We start from the raw sequence: 25,900 nt of genomic DNA on the forward strand, positions 1-25,900 counted from the left end.
GAAAGTTCATTACGATAAATCTGTTTATCCACCTCGTGTCGACGTGTCAATCATGGCTGTCATAAATTCAGCACAGCAAACTGAAGAAATCCGGAAGACGTACCTCGACCTCGAGGACTTGGGAAAGAAAGGCAATGGATCGCTAATCACACGGAAACAAAAGTAAATGACATGGCGCAAAGGAAGAAACGCGCTATTCATTGTCTTCTACCTCTAGCGGGCAGTAAGCTAAAAGCGTGCAAAAGCTTATTCCTCAATACCTTAGGAAAAGCAACGTATTTGCGATATGAAGAATTTAGGAGCTTGTTATTGTTCAGCAATTTTGCAGCTACTGTGTAAACCATATGCTTCAGGTTGATACATGAATTTTTAAGGCCAATGGTAATATGGCCTTGTTTATCATGCATTCACACTTAGAGTAAACCATGCAATATCGTTTTTCATTTCTGAGAAAAATAAAGCTTTGCACATTAGTGATATCTAACGATGCTTCAGTAAGCGCAGTTGCAAAGTGTTTTTCATACATGTATGTTTGATAGCCTAAATATTACAGCCTTGGAGATCAACATGTCTGACTTGTACACCATTAATGACTGCTGAATTATGATCCCTTCGGTGAGGATTTGTAGTTTTTATCTTAAGCTGGAAATGTAAATGTGTTATCACCTGAACATGCACTGCATGCAGTTATTTCACTTCATTGCATTGCAGGACTTCATGGTTTCAATGTTTTGCTGACAGCGTAACCGCAACTTCTGTTCACTAATGTTTAACTAGTATTTCAATGGGATCACATTACAAGGGGGAAATTGAATATACTGTCGAATTTCGATAATGATAAACCCGTTTCTTGATAAAAAAAAATAATGACAGTCTTGCAGTGCAACAATTTCATAATATCCTCTTTTGTCAATACTTTTACACTAACTGTTCATGCCATGTCATGTGATTCTCTACGACAATGCAACTTAAACAGGAATCGAAATATTATTGTTTTAAAGAACATGCAATTCGTTAGATATGAATTCTGTTGTAAAAGTTTCCCATTTCATAATCTGCAATTATTTTCTCATTTCACGTTTAATGCATGGTAATTATTTCGTTTGATGACGTTATTGACTAATTACAATAAAATGTTGTGTGAGTCAGTAAACAAATAAAAAAAAAAGTTGTGCTTCAAATTATGTGTCATTCTCTGTCTCTCTGTACATCTCTCTATGCAAGATTAAAGATGTTTGTACACGTGTGCGTATTTTGGTTAGGGGGGATTTTTCTTCCCCATTTAATATTTTTCGTCGTGCACTTTATGCACTTTGTGCGTTGTGTCTGTATGTGTGTTGGTTGTATGCATGTTGTTTGCTATCTAGATGTTATTGTGTATGTGTGTTTATTTTTGTTTGTGTGTGTATGTATATATATATATATATATATATATATATATACATAATATATATATATATATATATGTGTGTGTGTGTGTGTGTGTGAGTAAGCGTGTGAGGGTGTGTGTGTGTGTATAGGTGAAATTAAGTGTGTGTGCGGTTGTGCCCGCATGTGTGTTTATTTATGATTATCCAAGTTTTTGTTCGTTAAATTTCCGAAGGTTGGTATTCAGTGAAATTTATTACAGAAAATGCTACAAGCATTGCTTAGTTGACTACTACTCGATAAGGACATTATTATAAAATATGTTTGAAAGGACAAGTTGAGAAGCCTCCCACCCCTTCCTTCAAGATTCCTTTAATACGGTGAAAGAAACAATCAGCATGAACAGTGTAGTTAACGTAGATGAAAAATCATTGCTAACTACGAATTTTCCCTCCAATAGAGGCCTATCACAAACCGTGAGAACCTGGTTGGTATATTGGCCTATTTGATTATATTTGTATCTAAAAAGTGCGAGTCCATATCCTAAGTTATAATGGTCAAGTGGGGCATCAAGATTACAAATAAAAAAAATGCATCTCTGGTTCCGCCCCATGCATATCATACGGTCCGTGAACATGGGACAGTTCGTGGTAAAGCATCGACACTCGATTCTCCGGTGATTTCGACATAGGTCACATCGTGGTAAAGTTCGAAGACTCGCTACTGCGGTGCGCGCAAGATAGGACAGATCGTGCAAAGAATCTTCGCATGAATACGGCTCAATACTGCTTTTCTATGAAACCGTAAACTAATATGTAAGTTTACAAGTTTCTTGCTAGAAACTTCGTCGGCACTGTGACATGTTCTTTGGCACAAACTATCCCTAGGTACTCTTCTCTCTTATGGCCTGCGTTTTATAGATAAGCAATAAGCCATTTCTGGAAAAGTAAGGCATAAAGAGAGATACAATGTTTAGAAGCGATTTTCTCAAAACGTCATTATTTGAGATAGGACAGTTCGTGGTAAACCCGTCGAACCGTTCTGGAAAACGGTTGTGTCCTATATGTCCATTGCGTCTAATATGATGTGTATACGGGAGTTATGCAGTAGGGCCTAAGGTGTAAAGAGACATACTCAGTGAGACCTGCATGTGGACAGTTTGATCAAGAAACAGTTTTTTTTTTTTTAAATGGCTGCTTTTCACATCTTGTATATTTGGCAGTGACTGACATTATTGTGCTGATTGAGATATTTACCGGTATATCGGTAGTTTCCGCCTTTAACTCACATTTTGAAATTTTTGAATGGGAAGGGGGGCAGGTTGCGGTTTTTGTTTAATGTGCAGATGCGTACCCCAGGGTTTAGGATTATGGGCCAGGGACAAATTTCACATAGACTTTTGGGGCGAAAGTGTGCGTCAACGTAAAGTCAATGAGTTATGACGCCCACTTCCCAAAAGATGGTACACACTTCTGCCGCCTTCTTCCACTTTTTGACGCCAACTTCCAACTTCGCGAGCTTTCCCTTTCTCTCTCTCTCTTCCTCTCTCTCATGGGTGGGTTATGGAGCCAAGGGTTTTGGGTGAATGCTGCACGTAAAACTGTTGAAATAATCGGGTTTTTTTTTTTTTGGTATATGTTGGAGGTGATTTGACGTTCTTATTTAACCTTAGGGAACACCAGGGGGCTTAATTTAGTAATGTCTGATATTGCTAGTTGCTGGTTGTTATGAAAATTAAGCTGACAAGCGAAATTTTCAAAAATTCAAACTGACCACCATGTCAGTCGGTTTTTGTAGGGTTTTTTTTATTTGTTTTATTAATTATTATAATAGTAGATGAATTTTGTTCATGCGACATAGGTATTAAAATAGTTGACAAAATAGAAATATTATACATTAAGAATTTTTGTGTGTTTGTTGGTTAACTTGAATTTTCTCACACAATTTTTTTTTTTCTGTAGCATTATATCATCATTTTGTAAATTTAAAAATCTGCGGTCTGGGAAGGGTCAAAGAAGCTTGGGCTAATAGGTTAAAGCAATGATAAAGTGCGTATGAATGCTTGCGTAAAGGATTTGGAGGGTGTTGTTTGTGTTCATTAGGGAGCTTTAGATTTTGACGCGCGGACGTTTGAGACGACGAGTGCGCTGGACGTTCTACTCTCCCCTGCGTCGCGTTGAAAAGTTGCTTTAGATTACGCTGGGAAGCAACGTATAAGAAATAAAATCGCGCCCCCATATGATCAGTGTATCAAGTAGCTCTCTACGTTGCAAACTGTGCAATGACAATGACAATGACAATGACAATGACAATTTGACAATGACAGTGACAATTTTATTTATCTCATGTCACCCAATCAGGGTATTGGAGATAACCATGTGAATTATACATTTGAGATTACATATCGACAAAAAAAAAAAAAAAAAAAAAAAACAAGCAAACAAACAAACAACAAAAAAACAAAAAAAAATGATTATGAAAAAGTACAATGAAGGTACATAAATTTACTGGGGAAAAAAAGAAAGAAAAAAAAAGTTGTATAATGCTATGCAATTAACCAAATAACCAAATAACTAAATCTGTAACATAACTGTACAAGAAAAAATAACAAAACAATGCAAAAACAGGGATGGTCCTGGTTGGCACCAGTAAATGATGATACAATGCGGAAAATTGATATTCGAAAATGACAAATCAGACAGGAAATTAACATTATAATAACAATGTGTACCATAAGTTTTCTATGAGTTCTTGAAAAAAATCATTATTTTATGACAAAACTTAACTAAATTAGAACGTGTTCTAGGATTGCAGGAGTTAAACATTTGTTCCATTTTCAACGTATTGGGTCTAGTAACAAAATATTTTTAAAGATATAATTGCCTATCGTTGTCGAAAACAGGGCATTCAAATAGGTAATGAAATTCGTCACCTAGTGTATTCATATCACAAAGACTACAGATCCTCATGTTCCTGGGAGTATCTGTGTATCTCCCAGAAACAATTGGTAAGTGATGGTTTGAACACCTAAACCTACAAAGAATAATTCTATCTCTCTTCGGGAGTTCAATCAAATAATTCTCAATATCAGAATTTAGTGATTGTTTGAATATACGATAAGTCTTGGTTTGTGAATTATCAAAGATAGTGGACGACAAATTTTGTTTGTGTATATCAACGAGTCGGCGCTCTACCGATGCTTTGATCCATTCACGACTTGTAGCTTCACATGTGTTCCACAGGTTGTTCATGCCTATATTATTAAGCGTCGTGTGTATTTTCATGAGCCATGGTGAGCGATAGATATTTCGTTCAAAAAGTAATTTCAGTATCAAGTAGATTTTACCAGATAGTTTACTTTGTCCACTATGTACAAGATTGCTCCAAAAGTTTATCATTCTACTTTTAATGTATTTTTCTAATTTCAGCCTTCCTAGCTCGCCTAGAATCATACAATTTACGGTATTTTTTCGAACATGTAATATTCGTTTACAAAATTTCATATGAAATATTTCGATATCATTAACGATATCAAACCCCCAAATTTCGCTTCCATAAAGCAAAATTGGTACTACTAATTGATCAAATAATTCTAGAAGAATATCAATAGGCAAACGTAAATGATACGTTTTTGATAAAAGGCCATACATTGCCCTTCTCGCTTGAGTTGTTTGGATTGTGCCTTACGGAACTTATTATTGTAACTGAAGGTGGTGCCAAGATACACGTATTCATCAACAACTTCTACGATATCACCATTAAATTTAAAAATGGGAATGTTCCGTACTTTTCCACGAGAAAATATGACCACTTTTGTTTTACTCGTGTTCACTTGGAGGTACCATTTTTTACAATATTCTGACAATGCATTGAGAGCATTTTGTAGTTCATTTTCAGAATTAGCAAGGACAATCGTATCGTCAGCATAAAGTAAAGTAAAAAGCTTGAAATAAATATCAAATCCAATATCGTATGCTTCAGAATCAATTTCGTGAGGAAGAAAATCTATCCCTTCGTATTTGTTGCAAATGAAATCTTTAAAGTCATTTAGGAATAGGGCGAATAACATATGGGATAAATTTTCTCCCTGACGTACTCCAATGTTGCACTCAAACAAATTTGATTTTCCAGATCCAGTTAATACACATGATTTAGCCTGCTTGTACATATGATTGATTACTTTAAAGAAATTACCATCAATATTATGTTCCAACAATTTGCACCAAAGAGAGGATCTGTCAACCAAATCGAATGCCTTCTTATAATCAATAAAAGCACAATATACTCTCTTTTTCTTATATAAATGTAAATCAATCAATGAGTGAAGTACGAATATGTGGTCTAGGGTAGAATGACCATCACGGAATCCAGCCTGTTCATCACCTAATAATTCATTATCTTCAAGATAAGAGGTCAATCTCTCATTCAAAACAGCGGAAAATAATTTTCCAAAACAGCTTAGTAGAGTAATACCTCTGTAATTATTCGGATCATTGACATTTCCTTTTTTCTTATAAAGTGGACGAATAAGGCCTATTGTCCATGCCGTTGGGACAATACCACTTTCTAATACAATATTAAATAGTTTGACAATAATTTCCAATAAAGAAGTTGTACTCAGTTTTAAAAATTCATTTAAAATCATATCTTCACCATGCGCTTTTCCATTTTTTAGACGTTTAATTTGCTTGATAACTTCTTCACTGGCAATGGGACAATTTAAGGCATGGTTGGTTGAGGAAATATTCCATATTCAGCGTTGATATATCCAGTTAAATTAGTATTCTTAGATTGACTTAAGTCACGAAAATGTTTTTCGAGCGTCTCAGTATCGATTGGAATTGTCTGAGCTTTCGTTCCGCTTGAGGAATTTATAACATCCCAATACGCTTGAGGCTGTTTCTTTTTAAGTCCCCTAAGATCATTCAAGAATTTCGTATCAAATTGTTTTTGGGCAGAACGAAGAGTTTTTTTGTAAATTTTCTTGGCTTTTGTGAGTGCATTGCGAATACTGATTGAATTTTCCGATTTAACTTGGTTTTTCAAGCGAAAATATTGAGCACGTTGTTTTGCACAAATTTCATCAAACCATGGTTTTGAATTCCTTTTATTTTTGTAGCTATTCTGTTTGGAATAACGGATTTTGGAGGAAGATTTTATCATACCACTTTTATGGGCTGCATCAAGATAAATATCTTTGATGGAATGAGCAATATTATCAACAGAATTTTGGTTAACATTTTGACCCTCCAATCTGTTTACTTCTGAGAGCAATAAGTCAACTGCATTGCTCTCAATATTATTAACAAATTCATTCCCTGCATCTTTCTTCCATTTCACTTTCAACGTTTTCAACGTCTGAACAAATTTTTTATGAGTTACGGACGTAAAAATAGCCAAGTACGCGTAGTGAAAAACTCACGCGACGCAAGCTAAAAATAGATCGACTTGACGCGCGCTTCTACGCACGCTCAGAGCGTGTTTTTTTTTTCCTTTGAACGTCCGCGCGTCTAAAATCTAAAGCTCCCTATGTATTATACCTCCGCCAAGGGAGGAGGTTATGTTTTCGTTACCGTTGGTTTGTTCGTTCGTTCGTCCGTTCGTTCGTTTGTCTGTGCGCAAAATAACTCAAAAAGTATCGAAGGGATTGGGATGAAACTTGCAGGAAAGGTTGAGAATGACACAAGTACCAAACGATTAACTTTTGGTAGTGATCCGAGAATTTTTGGGGAATTTATGAAGGATTTTTTATATTTTGGCAGGTAGGGTCAATGAACTTGGGAGTTCAGGCTCAGGCTGGGCATATTGAGGTTTGCATGCGCGCACTAACTGAGGGTTTATGACGTAACGTAACGTAACGTAAAGGCTTCTATATTGGGGAAATCGGGCAATTTTTCAGTGGGTGGAAATCACTGATCTCCATATGGAAGAGCAAGATCATCGATGGAAAGTAACTGCTTGGTGGAGGTCTGCGCTCTCGGAGTGCTTTTCTAGTTGTGCCTGTCATTGAGATATGTGATTGTGATGCGAGATGTGTTTGTATTGTCATGATTATTTTGATACAATGTAATGGCAATGAAAACGAAATTTCTATGTCTGACAAAGACCAATAAAGATGAATGAATGAATGAAAGACCAAAAAGTATCTTCACCAGGTCAATCCTGTCATTGTCTTTTGTTAGCTGTCACGATTTTGCGTAGGCCACCCTTTTTCTCCTATCCGTCGTCCGTGGTCAATAAAACCTGTAGTGTTTAATCTTCTTCATTTGGATCGTGGCCACTTTTCACGAAGCCCAAAATGAATAATCCATATCGACAGGGGATAAAGAATTCTGGAAATAAAAATGGTAAGTATTTGCTTTTTATTTCAATTACTAGTATTCATCTAAAATCACTGAAAAAAATATAGCTTAATTATGTAGGAGTGACCCAGTCTCGCTCGCTGAAAACTGAATTCATGATTCATGATTTCATTTTAATGTTAGAGAAATCACAGGTATTAAACGAATGTAGAAGAGAGTCGAGTTTTCAACGAACCCATGTCAAGAAAGAGATGTAAAGGAATTAATGAAGGTTCCTTTTTTTTTTTTATGTTTTATTTTTTTATTTTTTTTTATTATTTTTTATGTTTTTATGTTTTTATTTTTTTTTATTTTATTTTACTTTTTTTTTTTTTTTGGGGGGGGGGGGGGGTAACGTTCCTCTGGTGAAACTCGGAACGGGGGAGGAGCTTGGTCCCGACAGGAGCAATCGAGATCCCATCCCCCTTGAGATGCTACCCTCCAGGCTTGGTAAAACACCAGTCATCTTGGGTTTTCAAGAAGAAGACGGCAATGTAAAAAGAGTTACGATCGACGGACAACGCATTACGGGCAACGCACTAGGTCAGGTGCAGTCCAGGAACACAATAAGGAAAAAAAAAGATTGGAAAATCCACACTTGAATGAGAATGTGGTAAAAATTAAAAGTGATATACCTGGCAAGATTCGGCTAATTCGACAGCTGTTGTAAAGAATTCATCGGGCAACATGAAGTCTTTCACCTCGAAGCGAGAGAGCTGTGGCATAGTACACACCCATTCGGCCAATCCCTTTCCTTCCGTCGGGGATATGCAACCGTTTCTGCCTAGTTCAATTCTGATAACCTGATAAATTGATTAACACAAATACCGGTAAAAGACAAAGAAAGTTATTGCGTTAGGAAATCGTAGCATTATCACGGAAATGTGAACATGTAAATAATGCTGGATTGGAGATAATAAGATTCAAGTAAACAAAACAAGACCAATTTCCAAATTGTCGATACATATGTCTCCAGAGAAAAGGCATGCTATATTTTAGACATGCACCATTCCGCTTTTGTTTACCTACTCTGCATCTTTTCGGTGAGTGACATTGGATTATCTTTGATTGTATGTATTATATTACGTGTATTTTTGAGGTGATCAAACATCAAACATCTTCTATTGATGATGGTTTCCTGAATATACACTGCACCTAGATTTGCTTTATTCCGCCAAGGGTGGAGGTCGATGTTTTCGTTACCTTTGGTTTGTATGTTAGTTTGTTTGGTTGTTTGTTTGTCTGTGTGCAAAATAACTCAAGAAGTTGGCATGGTTTTGAATGAAACTTGCCGAAAAGGTTGCAAATGACACAAGGAACGATTGAATTTTGGCAGTGATCCGGAAATTTTTATGAATTTTATGAAGGATTTTTGATATTTTGGCAGGTAGGGTCAATGAACTTGGGAGTTTAAGCTGCCCATATTTTAGGTTTTCATGTGCGCACTAAAGTGCCTGCTCTAGTTTCTGCTAGGGCGAGGCGCGACGCGCAGCGGAGGGTTTATGACATACGTGACATAACTTCTGTATTGGGATATCGGGCTATTTTTCAGCATGCGTATGCATGGGTGAAAATCACTGACCTCAATGGAAGAGCAAGATCATCGGTGGAAAGTTTGACTCACTGGCACAGAAAGGGTTAGGAAAAAAAAAATCGGTCAAATTATCAACCTGTTTGTTTACATTCTCACTGTTCAAATATTCCTCAACATCTTTGATTAATTAGATTTCTAATATATTTTTGCATGAAAAAGTATTGCAGAAACAGAAACACAAATTGAATCAAACTTGAGCTTGAACTGAAGAGTTTCATGTCATGAGTGTTAGTATTCAATCCACGGCAAGCATTTACAAACTATAGTGACCCTATATTGACCTTCTGCTAATTAACCAATTCCTGAATCTTGAAAAAACAAGAATAAAGTTGCATAACTCTTAAATACAAACCAATAAGTGTCCAGACACGCCCAGTGGAGTCAATGATTTTTATATATATAGGCTTTCATGCTTTCACTTTGTGGTCAATGAAACTTGCACAGTGTTTCAACTTCATCATCAAGGTGGTGGTCAGATTTCATCAAGCCCACCTATGCATCATCCATATCGGAACAGGACAAAACACTCTCCACATATTAGCGTTAGGTGATAATAGGTTTTCCCCCAATTTCATCAGATTTGCATTCGATTTAACTATGCGATCATTCAAGTTCGAGTGAATTTGAGAGATTGTCGAGATAAACATTAAAACAAGTCACTGATTCATTCAATTTATTTTTATCAGCATGCGAATTCATGACTTTCTCAAATAAACATGTAAAAAAAGAGGGTTCAAATTAAAAATGCATGTAAAACGCATTCAAGTGCCCATAGGCAACGCCGTAAAGAACGTTAAGGATTCAAATTCACGATAATTCAAATATTTACAACATATGGGCAGTGTTTTTCATTGTTCTCATATTCTCGGCAGTTACTCATTAAACCGAATATGCACATTTGATGTATCTTGAAATACGACTTTCTCCTCATAGTAGTTAATACAGCTCGTATACAAGGTATAACTCCACTTTGTACATACATAATAGCATATGCGTACACGACTTTATCGCTGCCAGAGAAGTATACATATGAATATCTTTAACACGGACAGCCAGCAAGACTTCATCACTGGTGATATCCTTGAGTGAAACACGTCTACAGCTGAGTTGATTGTGGGAACTTATGATATGGACACAGAGAAGGTAGGAATGGAAAATAATATCATGCAAATATGAATATAGATATAGCCATTCCTTTGATGTACAAAGATACTGTGAAGGGGGTAAACTGAGGGTGAAAGAAACGTTGGCCGGCAAGAAATGCATACTTTACAAATATACTTCACTGAATAAATTAATCTTTGGAATGGAAAAAAAAAATTATATAATCAAATATATCACAGTGACAGGGGCCCGCAAAAACTCACTGGAACTTTCTTTTGTGGATTGAATTTGAAAGTTCAAAGTGCGAAGTTGTGTTCCTATAAATGAAACTGAAATTGGCACCTCGGACGAAATTGAACGAAATTGAACAAAAATGAATGCCAACTCTGAGTTGTAAATTGAATGAATTTCTCACTAAATTGAATGAAAAAAAAACTAAAAAGAATGATATGAAACAAAATTTAATGCTCAATTGAACAGTGAGAGTAGAGCAGTGGGCGATATTCCTTGAATTCGAACGTCGTCTCACTGATTCGAATGCAAATAGGATGAAATTGGCGGGAAAACCTATATTTTTTACAGTTTCTACCCTAAGTAAATATATAAAGTTCTCTCTGTTGGAGTACAAACACGGTGCTAGCTGTACATAGACATGCTAAAAGTGGATGGTAACGAAAAACCGACGCTAAGAAAATTATATATATATATATATATATATATATATATAGACGGAGGTCGATGAGCGACGAACTCATATCTCAAAAGTTACTCTCATCGTAGTCTCATGTGTATCAAGCAGTCATTCATTCCACCTTCATATAAAGAAAAATCTATTTACAGACGTTTATTACGAGAAGACACACACACACACACACACACACACAAGGTAAAATGCTGTAAACTCCAAGTACTTATCGAGTCGAATGTGAATGTTGCACAATGAAAGGTGACACACCTGACAGGATTTGGATAATTCAACAGCTGTTGAGAAGAATTCATCAGGCAACTTGCAGTTATACACCTCGAAGCAAGAAAGCTGTGGCATAGTGCACACCCATTTGGCCAAGCCTCTTCCTTCTTTTGGGGAGATGGAATCTTGCTCGCTTAGGAATAAGGAAACTGTTCGAATCTGTTGAATAAAGCAAATGCAAAATCAATAGAGGTAAACAGACAAACATCACGTTGAGAAATCATAGTACAATATAATCATAAACATACAATTTAAGGAATGAAGGCTTTATAGATGTAGTTTAAGTAAATAAGACAGGACAAATTGTTAACACTTACTGTTCAACATCTCCAGAGAAAGTGCATCATCTTAGACCTCTGACCAAGAAATATCCCCTTAATGTGAGTTACAGGAAAGGTTTTTATAGAAATTTCATTGTAATCTGCATCCTGCACTGAACATTTACACACATTTACACACATTCAGTGAGTAAGACGGTTTCGGGGAAGTTTTTTTTTTTTCTGCTGGATTGAATCCAATATGTTTTTGAGCAATACAGACTTGACATGTTTCGTGATAACCTGTTTCTTGTATAGACAAACAACATAAACGCTTATTACTAGAAATAGGAATGACTATCACAGCAACATGTTAATATCCAACTGGCCTCAGAAAAAAATTAAGCAAGATCAAGCAACTTACAGATTACCTCTGCTTGAATTAGAACAGAATAAAAAGAAATCAAGGCAATTTTCGAAAAAAAGCTCGCGACTTAATCATCATTTATGAGATTTATTTTGTCAGCATTCCCGTTTAAAGATGAAATCATTTGATAGACTGTTCTTAAAGGTACTAGTTTGAATAGTATTTTTCTCGATTCAATTCAATTCAATTCCTTTCCACTCATTCACCATCATTTCTCAGCAGTACAATAAAAACACACACAGAAATACATAATCATAAACAAAGTAAGCTTTAATAGAACACACACAAAAAGGAGAATTGTACTTGATAGTGACAATCCCAGGAGAAACAGTGTTTAAAAATTTGGGCCCCAAGAACACCTAAATATCAATGTATGATATACACGCAAAAGAGAGAAAGAAAAGAAATCGTTATGCATGATAAAAGTCACTCTGCAGATAAGTTTGGTCGGAAATAAAATAATATGTATTATATGCAAACATACGTTAACATTATACAACTAGGCAATCTGGGGGATAAAGGGGGAGTATAAAGAACAAGGTTGAGTAAAATAAAATGGGGAATTTTACTTGAAATGAGTTCTGGGCTAATATTTTGAGTACCTTTGATTGTCGTACTAATTAGTTAATAATTATATGGTATTAATTCAGTTATGAGCATGCACATGAAGGTGAGAAAAACAGGTTACTTGTGTGGGTATGCATATTTGTTATAACTCTTATTATCTTTCCGAAGCATTTTCAATTTCCGCAGTTGATTTTTGTATGTAGGACCCCATATATCATTACGGTTGTTATAAGATAATTATGATTTTGAGCGATGCGAGGATTGTTGTGTGTGTCGTTGGCAAATGAGAACTTGACAATATGTCATTAAACAAGAAACTGAAGGGGCCTAGGAACTTTTCTATCAAAACGCTGAAATAAAAGATGTATGGGAAAGTGTGTGTGTGGGGGGGGGGGGGTTGTGAAACATTCCCTTCCCAATGAGGGAGATTTTTGCGCTTTCAGACTAAATTTTTCTTTTTCAATTTTTCGATTTTTCCTATAAAAGTAAGAAAAATATATATTCAGGTAAATGTAAAGGGAGTAGGGGATAACCCCTCCCACACAGAGTTTTTTTTTTTTCATCTCTTGGAATTCAGAGATCTGGTGCACCCCTTTGGTGAGATACTCGATTTTCGTTAAATTGCTACCCTTAACATATTGTCAGTATCAAGTTGATGAAATGTGTAATTTTCATGAAAAACAGATTTTCATGGAACTCTCTTTACATTTTCTTTATATTGTTGTCCACTCATACGTCATAACTCTAGTAGTCACCTCATCCAGCGTTTCCAACACCAAAACTTTACAAATTCATAGCTTTTGCATTTATTGTATTTTTTTTCTCAAACTGTCACTGATGTGTTCTACCAATGTTGCTGCTTTCACTCGATCCACGTTGCTCTTTGGTTTGGGGTTCCATTTAATATACTAATTTATCTTCTTTCCCTTTCCCGGGATTAACTCCCATGGTGTATTGTGATTCTTGTAGGTTTCGTACTACAAGGAAATAAACCAAATTGAAAGAGTGAATCAAAAAAATTGTTTGTTTATCTGGAGTCAGTAAAGACTTATTAAAAGCTAATTGTTAACAGGAGATAGCTTTCGGACACATGCGCACTGGCTTGATTGCATATTTCTGCAAGTTAACTGACAGGGAACGATAACAGTAAACAGAGAACAAAACGTCGTGCATGCAAAATGACGAAGTCCATAGGAGAACTTTCCAACTACAAGTCATATAAGGAGGTACTTTATTCATCCTTATGGTTGCTTTTCCTCCTCCCCAACACGGAATTTAATGGATACAATCCCAATAGTGCTACTTGTATGGGAGTAAGTAATTAATCTCACATCAACACGCAGTGTCAGAATTAATTTGTGCAAAATTTCACGCAGCTGCAAGATCATGGTCACAACAACCAAAAACTAGAGCACTTTGCATGCCGGCCTAAAAATGGTTATAGCCTGTCATGCTTGTACTGCATCAAATGCAATGACATGTTATCATTCGACCTGATTCACATCCCAACCCGATCTTAAATGCGAAGGATGAATGAGACACGCTCGAGTGAACTTGAAATTTGATGACGTCAATTTGGAAATTTCACTTTTTTATTTCATTGACAAATTTGATATCTTTTTTATCACTTAAGCAGCATCGGGCGCCGATGAAACGATATCTACAGCTCTCTAGCTTTCAGAATATGAAAAGAAAATGGGGGAGGGAGGTCACCGCCGGTCCATCCTGACAAGTTAAATCGGATTTAAAATTAGCGCGGAACTTCAATTTTGACGGGCTCGTGTGACGTCGTGTTGAATCTGATTTACTTGAAACTTGGTACAGTTATTTCTTGACATTTTAGATATCTGATCTATGTGGAAAAAGACGCGAAATTTTTTTGTAAACGAGCTTCGCGTGCGTGTATGCGCGCACAAGTATACGCGTCTTTCAATGTTTTACAATTTTTCAAAATGCTCCAAATGACCTCAAAGGTGTGCAAAAAAAAATTTGAGCTCGATTAAAGCATGTCAATATTTCAACGCGCGCGAACGCGAACGTTTTAAGTGTAGAGATGAATTTTCAGAATATGAGTTGATCGAGCGAGCTTAAGCCGTTCCTTACGGGAACCTGGTATACTAGGATCCCATTGAAGCAACTGATATACGGGAACGTGGTATACCAGGTTCCCAAAATGAAGACTAGAGTGCCTGCTTTCTTGGCCTAAATTAATGTTTTTTTGTGTTAAAATGCCCAGAAAAGTGGGTTTAATAGAAAGATCAGAGTTATTCTATCAGCATTTGTTTTCCTTCTGTTTAATAAATGCGTATTTCACAGTATTAATTACTTTTTTCCCGATTTAGTTTTTCCTTGTTCTGCTGTAAACTCGTACGAACATGTACACAGCGGTCAAGGCCGAGATCAGTTAGATTTTTGTGTTCGCTGACTCCAGTCACCCCAATTCAGGTGCCTACTGATAGTCGAATAACTTTTTGAGTTAACCTCTGCGCAACATTTGAGGAGAAATAAAAAGAAGAAGAAGAAGAAGAAGAAAGAATCCATATAGATACTCAGAAGGTGATCAGAGAGGATACTCGGATCACGTAAATAGTTAACGTATGGTATAGAAATTTGAAGGAGAAGAATAAAATGATCAGAAAAAGATAAAGTTGGGAAGGGAGAATAAGACCTACTAAAGAAATGAGTTTTTTTTTCACTTTTTTAAAGCAAAATAATTAGCAGGGGCGAGCCTCGAACACAGAAATTTGAAGGAGAAGAATAAAATGATCAGAAAAAGATTAAGTTAGAAAGGGAGAATAAGACCTACTAAAGAAACGTAAGGTTTCTTTCTTCATTTTCTAGAGTAAAAGAATTGGCAGGGGCTAGCTTCGAACACAGGACCTGTCGATGCGCTATCCACTGAGCTATATCATCCCCCATAGGCCCTGTGTATTAAGCAAAATGACGCTACATCCAAGCCAAGTGCCAATTTCAACCAAGATTTTCGACGTAATTCTGACATGAAATTCTGGCATGTATTAAAAACGGAAGGCACGTTTCAATAGCCCTAAGTCTCAGCTACAACATAAATCTGGGAGAAATTTACGGAAGGGTAAAGGAGCAGTGCTCGATAAAGACAGGCATGGCAATGTTCATTTCCAGAAAAAATGCACTCCCATAGCGATAACACGCAAACTGCTCATTTTTGACAAGGTTACTTTCAATTGATTTATTTTTCGAGGTGATGACGTCATCCAATCAAAACTCTGAGGTTACATTCCTACAAGGGCATTCAACGACATGCAACATACTAAAATCTAGGTGAAAATCGGCCAAGGATAAGTGAGATACGCACGAATGAACTTGAAGTTTGATGAAGTCATTTTAAGAAATTCACTTTCGTCTTATTTTCATGGAGGAATTTGATATCTTTTAATCATTTTGCCAGCATCGGGCACCCATGCCAGCATCTACACCTCACCAGCTTTCCAAATAATATGTAAAGAAAGTGGGGGGGGGGGGGAGGTCATCCTGACGAGGCCATCCTGACGAGTTAAATCGGATTTACCCAATCTACTTATTATAATTAATCGTGATTTGAGATAATGACGTCATAGTGACGTCATGCTTGACTGACAACATTGATACATTAGATCTGTCGTCCTCAGGACACGATATACAGTATATTATATACATGTTTATAGTGTAAGTTTGAATGTGATAGTCGAAGGACTCTTTGAGTTAACCTCTGCGCAAGGTTTGAGGAGAAAGAAATTAAAAAAAAAACCGGATGCAATAGGTGATCCGAGAAGATACTCGGATCACCTAAATATAGTACCAAGCATAGATATTTGGAAACATTCTAACGTACCAGTGATTACAGTCTTTTTGTCCATATTGAGTTCCCTTCACTTTCTACTTGCTTTTTTTACATTTTTTTCCTGCTATTTATCTTTGGTTTCACACAGGTGAGATTGATAGGTTGCAAGTAAATCCAAAAATCTTTTACTTCGAGTTTTATCTTCATGGCGAATTAAACTTTATTTTGAGAAGTATAAGGTACAAAGAAAGTCATTTGTTTTTTCGTATTCAGGCTTTTATGTATTTATGCCTTCACAAAATTACTGGGCTTGTGAACCTTGCTGTCTGATAGAAAGCCAAAGCGCTGTTGTTGATGGCTCAGTCACATATATACCCTACGGGACACCGACTGATGTCCCACTGATCACTGGTCGGCGCGCCGCGGCAATTTCTTAAAAATCGGCATATGGCCGGTGGGAGATGGTCGAGTTGCCGGTGGAGCATCTCTCAGTGACTGCACTGAACTCTGCTCGGAGAAGATCCCCTAGGGATTCGCAAAATTTGGACCTAAAATCGACTCGTCATCGACGGGAGATCGACAGGGCATCGCTAGGACATCGCTGTGGCATCGTTGGAGCTTTGTAACCCCTTCGCATCGACTTCTCCAAAAATCGTCTGGCGATACCTAAATTCCAGCGGCGACCGAGCAGGCTTCAAATAGGCTGGTCGCCGCCCTGAGCTGTGCCCGTAGCATGCGGTCTGGCCTACTTAGGGTTAAACCCAACTTCACAGGTGGAGATCTGAAATCCACCTGGATCACTGGAAACCAGTGATGGGAAAGCAGCAGCGCATTGTGATTAAAATCATAAAGTCACCCTGTGCTTTCTAGGGGGGGGGGGGGGGGGGGGTTAACCACTCTTTTGGGGTGCACAAGTTTGAGTATGGGTATATATGTTTGTGACATCTGAATCGACATAAAAACTAGTTCCACTAATTTGTTTGTTTTCTTCTTTCTTTTAATCTCCACGGTCAGCCTGATGGTGGCATGTTCACTAAAGCGACGAAGAATTATGTTGTTTTGTCGTTTTGTCGGTTGTGAATAATCAAGGGTTGAATCAGTGAATCCAAATTATTGAGTCGACTGTGAATGAAACAAAAATCAAATGTGACATAGCTTACCTGACAGGACTTAGCTAATTCGACAGCTGTTGACAAGAATTCTTCGGGTAACTTGTAGCAGTTCACGTCGAAGCGAAAAAGCCGTGGCATCGTACACACCCATTTAGCCAAGCCCCTTAATTCATTCGGGGAGCTTGCTCTGTTATAGCCCAGGCGGTATTCGGCTCGAAACATGAATTCTTGAACCTGTTATAAAGAAACAATAGAAATTCCGCTAAACACGCAAAAGAAGTCATCTCGCTATAAAGAAATCATACATAACATAAAAAGGGAAGGGTTAAGTGATTGCACATAATGACGATTGTGACTTAAGTAAACTTGACGACAAGACCCAATGTCAACTTATCAATATCCACGAAGAAGATATGCATGTGCCATTGGACCTATAACTTGGAACTACCCCTTGATTTGAGAGGACTAGTTTGAAAAGTATAGTCATGGTAAATGGAGAAGACACTATTTACAAATATTCAGTAATTATTACCGTTTTTGGATGTTTAATTTTCCTTTTGAATGAACTTCCCACAATTATGAGCTAAATGGAAGTGAAGTATTCCATGATTTCCTCCTTCTCATGACAAGCACATCGACGCTTATATTTCGAAAGAAAATCACAACAGGAATATCTTATTATCCACCGCCTTTAGAATGATATAGAAAATTAGGTTAAAAATAACTTGTGCTTTGATCGAGCCTTGACAATCAGACATTTTCCACACGGTTAAAGAGAATACAGCTCGCGCCTTAACCATCAGAAGGAATAATATACAATTTTATTAACAGTCCCCTTACAACGAAGATTACATAAACATAATACATTTTGAACAACGAGAGCAAATACCAAATGTCAACAAATTTAACACTTTTCTATTCATGTAGTAAACAGTAGAAGAAGTAGCTATTGTGTAGAATTCTGATGCAAGAATTACCAGATCTGTAATTCAAGGTATTTGAGTTCAATTCAATTTATTCTCCACAAATATGCATACATTTTTTTCTGCACATGGTGACCACTGGACTCATGGACCTTCACCAATAATCTATTGCTGAATCTGGACCCAAAAGTCAAAACAAAAAACAAATGTCACTCTGGCAACTGGTATCCCTCCGCCGTAATTCAATTCAGTTCAATTCGATTCATTTATTTTCATTCTTCTCATATATGAATATTACATCAGAAATAATAATACAACTTCTTTTACCTTGTAAACAATATGCATAAAGCAAACAATAATTATACATGGTAATAACACACCAATTGTAATGATAACTGGTCGAAATCGAAATGGGGTTGAACAAAGAGAAGTATGACGTGACCTACACGAAAGCAAGCTGGTTGGCTGTAAGCCCCGAGTAATCAGTGTTTGTGAGGAAGAAACGGAGAACAGATAGAAGATAAGACCAGGCGAATTGATGGTACCAAATAAGAAACGCGGGATATGCCTATGTGATTAGAAAAAAAAAATATATATATATATAAAATAACGTGAACCGTTATTGCGAACAAGCTATCTTTCGTTTCCGTAGTAGAACATGATTTGCATAGAGAGCCTATTTTGGTATACACTCCCGTGACCCTGCACCACAAAACAAACAAAAAGTCGCCAGACATGGATTTTTAGTTAATGACAGATTCTGAAAGAGCAGACTCTAAGCTTTAAAATGATGATCTATTATCTTTAAGACATTACTTCTGACTTTCCATTGCATTCAGGGTGCTGCTCCTCAGTATAACAATGACTTACTCAATAATTACATCCCTGCTAGATCTCTATACGCTCATCCAACTCCGGTTCTCTTATAATTCCAAGATTCACTACAATCATAGGCGTACCCAGGATTTTTTAGAGGGGGGTGTTCAGTGGCGTACCGTGGGCCAAGACATTCGGGGGGGGGGGGGGCACCTCATGGAAGCAACATCAGAATTGCATAACTGTACAATTAAATGCGAGCGAGCGGAGCGAGAGCGAGCTTGAAAATTTTGACATTTTACAGTTCCCAAACTGCCGTTTGTAGCTATATATAATAATATATGTATATATATATATATATATATATATATATCCTTTGGAAATTAAAGGGGTTGCACCCGACAACCAGTTGCTGGCAGTAACATCAGGAGAATTGCATAACGATTAAATGCGAGTGAGCGAAGCGAGCGAGCTTGAAAATTTTGACATTTTACAGTCCCAAAACTGCCGTTTGTGGTACAGCTATATTTTTTCGCTTTGGAAATCAAGGGGAGGGGTGCACCGGGCGCAACTGCTGGCAATTACTGACAGCAACATCAGCAAAATTGCATAACGATTAAATACGAACGAGCGAAGCGAGCGAGCTTGAAAATTTTGACATTTTACAGTCCCAAAACTGCCGTTTGTAGCTATATTTTTTCGCTTTGGAAATTCGGGGGGGGGGCGGGGCGCATCGGGCGCAACTGCTGCTGGCAATTACTGGCAGTAACATCAGGAGAATGGCATATAACGGTTAAATGCGAGCGAGCGAAGCGAGCGAGCTTGAAAATTTTGACATTTTACCGTCCAAAAACTGTCGTTTGTAGCTACATGTATATATATTTTTTCGCATTGGAGGGAGGGGGCGCCCGGTGCGCCCCCTGGATCCGCCACTGGTAGTCAAGGGTGTCGGTTTATGTTCATAATTGGGGGAGGTATGACCAGCGAGGGGGCGTCGAAGTGACCAAGCGGGAGACGGATGTCCAAAATCTGCACTTTATATAGAGCATCCCCTAATTTGTTTGTGTTTGTGAGTGTGTGTGTTTCAAATAGATGGAAAAGTTAGGAAATAACCAAGGTCAAGTCTTATTAGGCATTTTGATATAGACTAGTATGTTAAGCAACTCTGCAAAATCAATGATCAAGCTTTGATAGCAAATGTGTACAACCTAACAAACATCACATTGCGCAACATTGCAGCGACTCTTTTTGCCATTCCGATATTCTGAGTACACTGCGCACATCCTGCTTGTATTCAAAATGCCAACCAGGAATCACGCTGAATCACAATCTTTTGTCGTCGTTTTGTATTTCAGCTTACAAAACATGGAATTCTTGTCATTTTTGGTTATTAAATCTTCGAATTACAATTCTAATCAATATGTAGTGACGGCCTTATAGATACCGATTTATGCCAACAGTGTCCAACCCCATCCCGGTAGGGACGTAAAAAAAGTCCACATGATATGCTTTTTCAAGCACTTAGAAGGGGTCTTTTGAGGGTGATTTAAATGTAATAGATATTGAAGAATTTTGGCGAGCGAGCGCAGCGAGCGTGCCGACAATTTTTGTATTTCACCTTACAAAATATGGACTTCTTGTCTTTTTTGGTTATTAAATCTTACAATTCTAATCAAGATATAGTGACGGCTTCATAAATAACGATTAATCTATGCCAACAAACTAAGGACTTGGAAAAATACTCTAAATTACTACGAGTGAGTGAGCCGAAATTTTTATATTTCCACGTCATCATTACGTTTTGTTCTTATTTTTTTTTTTAGCGAGCAAGCCGAAAATTTTTATATTTTAGCGTTACAAAACATGGAATTCATGTTTTGTTTTTATCTTGTTTGATTTGGTTTTCTGCCCCCCCTTTCTCCTTCCCCCCCCCCCCCCCCCCCGTCAGGGCGAGGGTTTTTTTTTTCTTTCTTCTTCTTCTTCTTCTTTTTCTTCTTTTTCTTCGTCGGTTTTTTTTCTTCTTCTTTTTTTCTCGTTTTTGTTTTTTCACGTGCCCCTCTGCCCCCCCCCCCCCCCCCCAGATACGCCACTGTTGGTAGTTGATACTACTAACTTAGTATGCAATGTGCCTATGATAGGCTGCAGCGCAGCATGCATTGTACGCACATATTATTATGCATCATACACAATTTACGGTATACCGCGTACGGTATAATACCGGTAAATGTATGTAATACCGGCAATGTATCTTCGCGATTCGGCCAGAAAGTAAAGCAGGGATCGGGAATGTCTACTGTTTGCGCGTCAGCTTCGCGCGCGGTGCAGTAACGTAGTATTAACACGTACTGTACACGACTTCTTTAGTGCGTATAATATTATGTAACTCCATAATGTATCATCATCCACACCACATTAAGATAAAACAAGGAAGAGAGAGAGAAAATGAACGCAAAAGAAAGGAAAGGCGGAATTCAAAACGGAAATAAAAGCGGTAAAGACAGCTCAGTTTGTTTCATTTGTCAACATCTAAACATCGCTGAAGAGGGGTGTTGAATAGCTCAAACACCCCCATTTTGGCAAAGGGGGGTGTTTGAACACCCAAAACACCCCACCCCCCCCCCCCCACCCTCGGTACGCCCTTGACTACAATATGGGGCACACGTGCCTTTGGCCATGTTGCTCCCACCTCACGGAATAACTTACCTTCAGCCATAAAAAAAAATGTTCTTCATCAGATTCCTTTCAAAGCAGTCTAAAAACTCACCTGTTTAAGGCCTCCATTATTTTGCTTACTCATTACATGTATTTTGAAATTTATATGTTCTTTATCTCCTTTACTTCTCTTCCTTCCGCGCCTAGAGCACTCTGCAGAGTGGATTTGGCGCTACATAAATCATATCAATTATTATTATTACTATTATTTATAACTCAAATCAAACCTAAATATTGGGAAGAAAGCACGCACTCAGGAAAACTGTGAACTAAGAAAAGAGGCTCTGAAGTACAGTGTCTATTCAAGCGCTTAATCTTTACCAAGCCGTGCTGGCCGTGCGATGAATGGGACAAAAAACAGGATGTAAGCCAACGGAGTAACAACAATGAAGGGATTATCAGATTAAACTGAAGTTATCAGAGTTGAAAGTGAAGAGTGTGTACAAGGTTTTTAAGAAATGAAAAGGGGATTCTAAAAGACACACCTACTCACACTGTTCTACCCAAAAAAAAAAAATGTTCGAGATAAACTGCTAAAAAAACACACATTCCTAAATTTTCGCATAGTGTAGAATAAGACTTGGTCTTTCAGAAAATATTTAAAAAAATCAAGATTGGCTAGGTTGACCCATTTCACCTATTTTCAGTCCTTACACAATATAAGTGTGTGCGACTTTTTGTTCGTTTTGTGAAGCACGGTCACATATACTGTTGTTGCATTAAAGTTCAGTAAAACACAAAAAGTAATATGTACAGCTATCAAGTCATTTATTTTGGTGACTGCTGTCAAGGTCAGAGTAGAAAGTGAAAGAGAGGTAGAGGAAAGGAAGAAGATAGGGAAACGAAGTAGAGTATGGATTTGCTAATGATGAATTCAGAGAACCTGACGGCCAGGCCCAAAATGAAAACTGCAGCGTGTTGACAAGAATATTTGATCGGACAATAACATACCACAATAATAGATAAGACATTACACATTTATTCAGTGTATGCAAATTATGCACTCAAGTAAAACTCTTTATTTGCGTTTAAAGGAGTATAAAGACGGGCAGCTTGTTATTTCGGGGGATAGGTCATTCCAGTATCTGGGGCCCGTATACATTATCATGTTTTTGTTGTTGTTTTTTTTTTTTTGGCGAAAATTGTTCAAGTACGCGAAAGGTAATGCATGGTTCTCCTAAAAGGCCTATAGTACAACGTCTTGACAATGTGTGGTGACAGGTTCACATAACTTGCATAATATCAAAATGACAGGTTTGCCACAAAAATGTGGAATAATGTTCACCTTCCTTGAACTAGGTCTAATTGGATGAATGGCTATAATAGTCTAAGAGTGCAGTTATTTGATGATTTGAGGATCTTTACTTGATATTTTACCCTTACAGGTTATAAAATCAGTAATTTCTAAGGTATGGAGAAAAAAAAAATGTAATTTCAAGTATTAAATGTGACCGCGCATCACAAAACGAATAAATGTCGCATTACACTGATTTTGTGTGAGGACTGAAAGTAGGTGAAATGGGTTAACCCAGCCGATCTTGACTTTTTCATATTTTCTGAAAGAGCAAGTCTTCTTCTACATTATGCTGAAATTTGGGATCATAAAACGGGCAGGAAAGTGTGTTTTGAGCAGTTTATCTCAAACACTTTTTGTAGAATAGTGTGATTAGGTGAATAAATGAATGAATGAATGAAAAGGCATTTTCTAGTTGGTAACATCCATAGCAGCCCGCAGGCTGAATTACAGACATTTTACATGGGTAAATGTGAGAACAAAGAAATATGCAGATGACATTGTGTCTGTAGAGTCCCCTTTTCATTTCTTAACTAGAAATGTCGCTATGGCGACTGGTATGCCTCCGCCATAATGCATGATTCTCCTAATAGGTCTAGATAGTACATGTGGACAATGTGTGATTACATTTTCACAAAACTGGCAAAATATTGAAATGACAAGTTTGTCACAAATGTGTTGAATGTTCACCTTCCTTGACCTTGGTTTAATTGGATGAATAGGAGAGCATGTATTTGGGGATTTAAGGACTTTAACTTGACTTTGACCCATTCATACATTTATGCATTGAGTAATTTTCATGGTACCAGTATGGAGAAAAAGTGCAATTTCTGTACTGAATAGTAAATTGTTACCATGTTCATCTGGCCTTTCACCCTAAAATTCATAAGATAATCACATTCAGGTAGAACATGCATAGATATGCAGTACGTTTCAAGATAAATTGAGCCACTTCCGAGATATGGAGGAAAAAGTTACAAATGATAGTTCAGCACTTTCACTTGATCTTTGACCTTTTGACCTTTGAGGCAAAAAAAAAAAAGAAAGAAAAACTCTCCAGAGAATTTCTATTAGGTTACACATGCATACACCAAGTGTAAAAAAAAAAAAATAATCCTGCTGGCATTGCATGAACATGAGGGAAATAGTAAAATTTTGAAGTGTTGCACTTGACCTTTGACCCCTGACCTTTTACCCCATGAACCCTACATTCTCTAGATAATCACTGCCAGTCAGTACATGTATATACTATGTTCCATGAAGATACCTTGAACAATTTTCCAATTTACAGAGAAAAAAAAAGAAGTTTTAATACTTTTACTCGACCTTTTGACCTTTGACCTTTGACCTCATGACCCAAACTTTCACCAGAGAATCTAAATTGGGTAATACATGTATGCACTAAGTTTCAAGAAAATATCTTCAGGCATCGCATAGATATGGTGGAAATAGTGAAACTTTATGTATTTGACCTTGACCTTTTGACCTTTGACCTTGAGCACGTGCACCCAAAAGTTGATAGGCACAACTTCACCCCCTAATACACATACATGCCAAGTTTCATTACGATACCTCAACAGCTTTTGATAGTTACCTTGTCCACAAAATTCATTACGGACGGACGGAAAGACGGACGGACGGACGGACGGAAGGACGGACGGACGGACGGACAACCCGAAAACATAATGCCTCCGGCACCACTTCGTGGCGGAGGCATAAAAACCCTGTAAATACTCTTCACTTTCAACTCTAATAACTTTTGAAAGGAAAATGCTACTGCTTGGAAAGTTGGCATTAATCATGGACAGAATGTGTTACTAAGGCACGCTCAATTTCAGTTTAATCTGATAATCCCTTCATTGTTGCTACTCAGGTGGTTTACATCCTGTTTTTTGTCCCATTCATCGCGCAGCCAGCACGGCTTTGTAAAGAGTAAGCGCTTGAATAGACACTGCACTTCATAGCCTCTTTTCTCAGTTCACACTCTTCCTGGGTGTGTGCTTTTTATTTTTATTTATTTTATTTATTTATTTCCAGCAATAGGGTGGATAGCCCTTTCAGCACAGCTGATTTTCAAAGGGGTCCACTTGACATACATGTAACATTCATATAAAAAAACAACAGCGATAAATACACATTTTAACTTGTACAACGTGGGTATGAAATCATTGTAAAAAAAAAAAAAAGATTACCACTATTTCTGGCGTCATCACATGTTGATTGATTATTTGGTTGGCAAACATCAAAATTGGTAAGATCATGTACATTCATAAAAGGTAATTCCCCGAAAATGCATTTGCTACATATCCAGTCTTCATTGGACAGAAATACGTTTGTAGAAACAGTATACAGCACTTCACATGAACCCATAAGTTGCATTTGACACATAATATTGAGGTCTGATTGTTTCGTACCGGGTTGGCACAAATTGAACATGGGAATTTTATAGTCATAATGATAAGATACCACAGAATCTCGTTTCTTATACCAAAACGAAGCTAATAATTCAGATTAAGTCCAAATCATTTTTGCATCCAATGGTTATTCGCTTGTTTTCTTTTGTGAAGGCAAAGATCCTTCCGTCTTGAGACCACACAGATTTGACTTTGTTATTCT

At 37.3% G+C, this 25,900-nt stretch overlaps 1 protein-coding gene across 5 annotated transcripts in view; it reads right to left on the bottom strand.

The window, feature by feature from the left end:
• LOC139733004 (uncharacterized) overlaps positions 1 to 25,900 on the bottom strand; it is a 156,432-nt gene that overhangs the window by 93,506 nt on the left and 37,026 nt on the right. For all 5 annotated transcript variants that reach the window (XM_071643844.1, XM_071643845.1, XM_071643846.1 and 2 more), the window contains 3 exons: positions 17,588 to 17,773; positions 11,363 to 11,536; positions 8,345 to 8,512 (listed from right to left, as the gene is read on the bottom strand). In XM_071643844.1, the coding sequence (XP_071499945.1) occupies positions 8,345 to 8,512; positions 11,363 to 11,536; positions 17,588 to 17,773 (528 nt within the window). The remainder of the gene's footprint in view (positions 1 to 8,344; positions 8,513 to 11,362; positions 11,537 to 17,587; positions 17,774 to 25,900) is intronic.

This window comes from Diadema antillarum, unplaced genomic scaffold (genome assembly GCF_040938485.1).
Source record: "Diadema antillarum isolate AM-2024a unplaced genomic scaffold, OU_Dant_1.0 seq00000459_RagTag, whole genome shotgun sequence".
NCBI lineage: Eukaryota > Metazoa > Echinodermata > Echinoidea > Diadematoida > Diadematidae > Diadema > Diadema antillarum.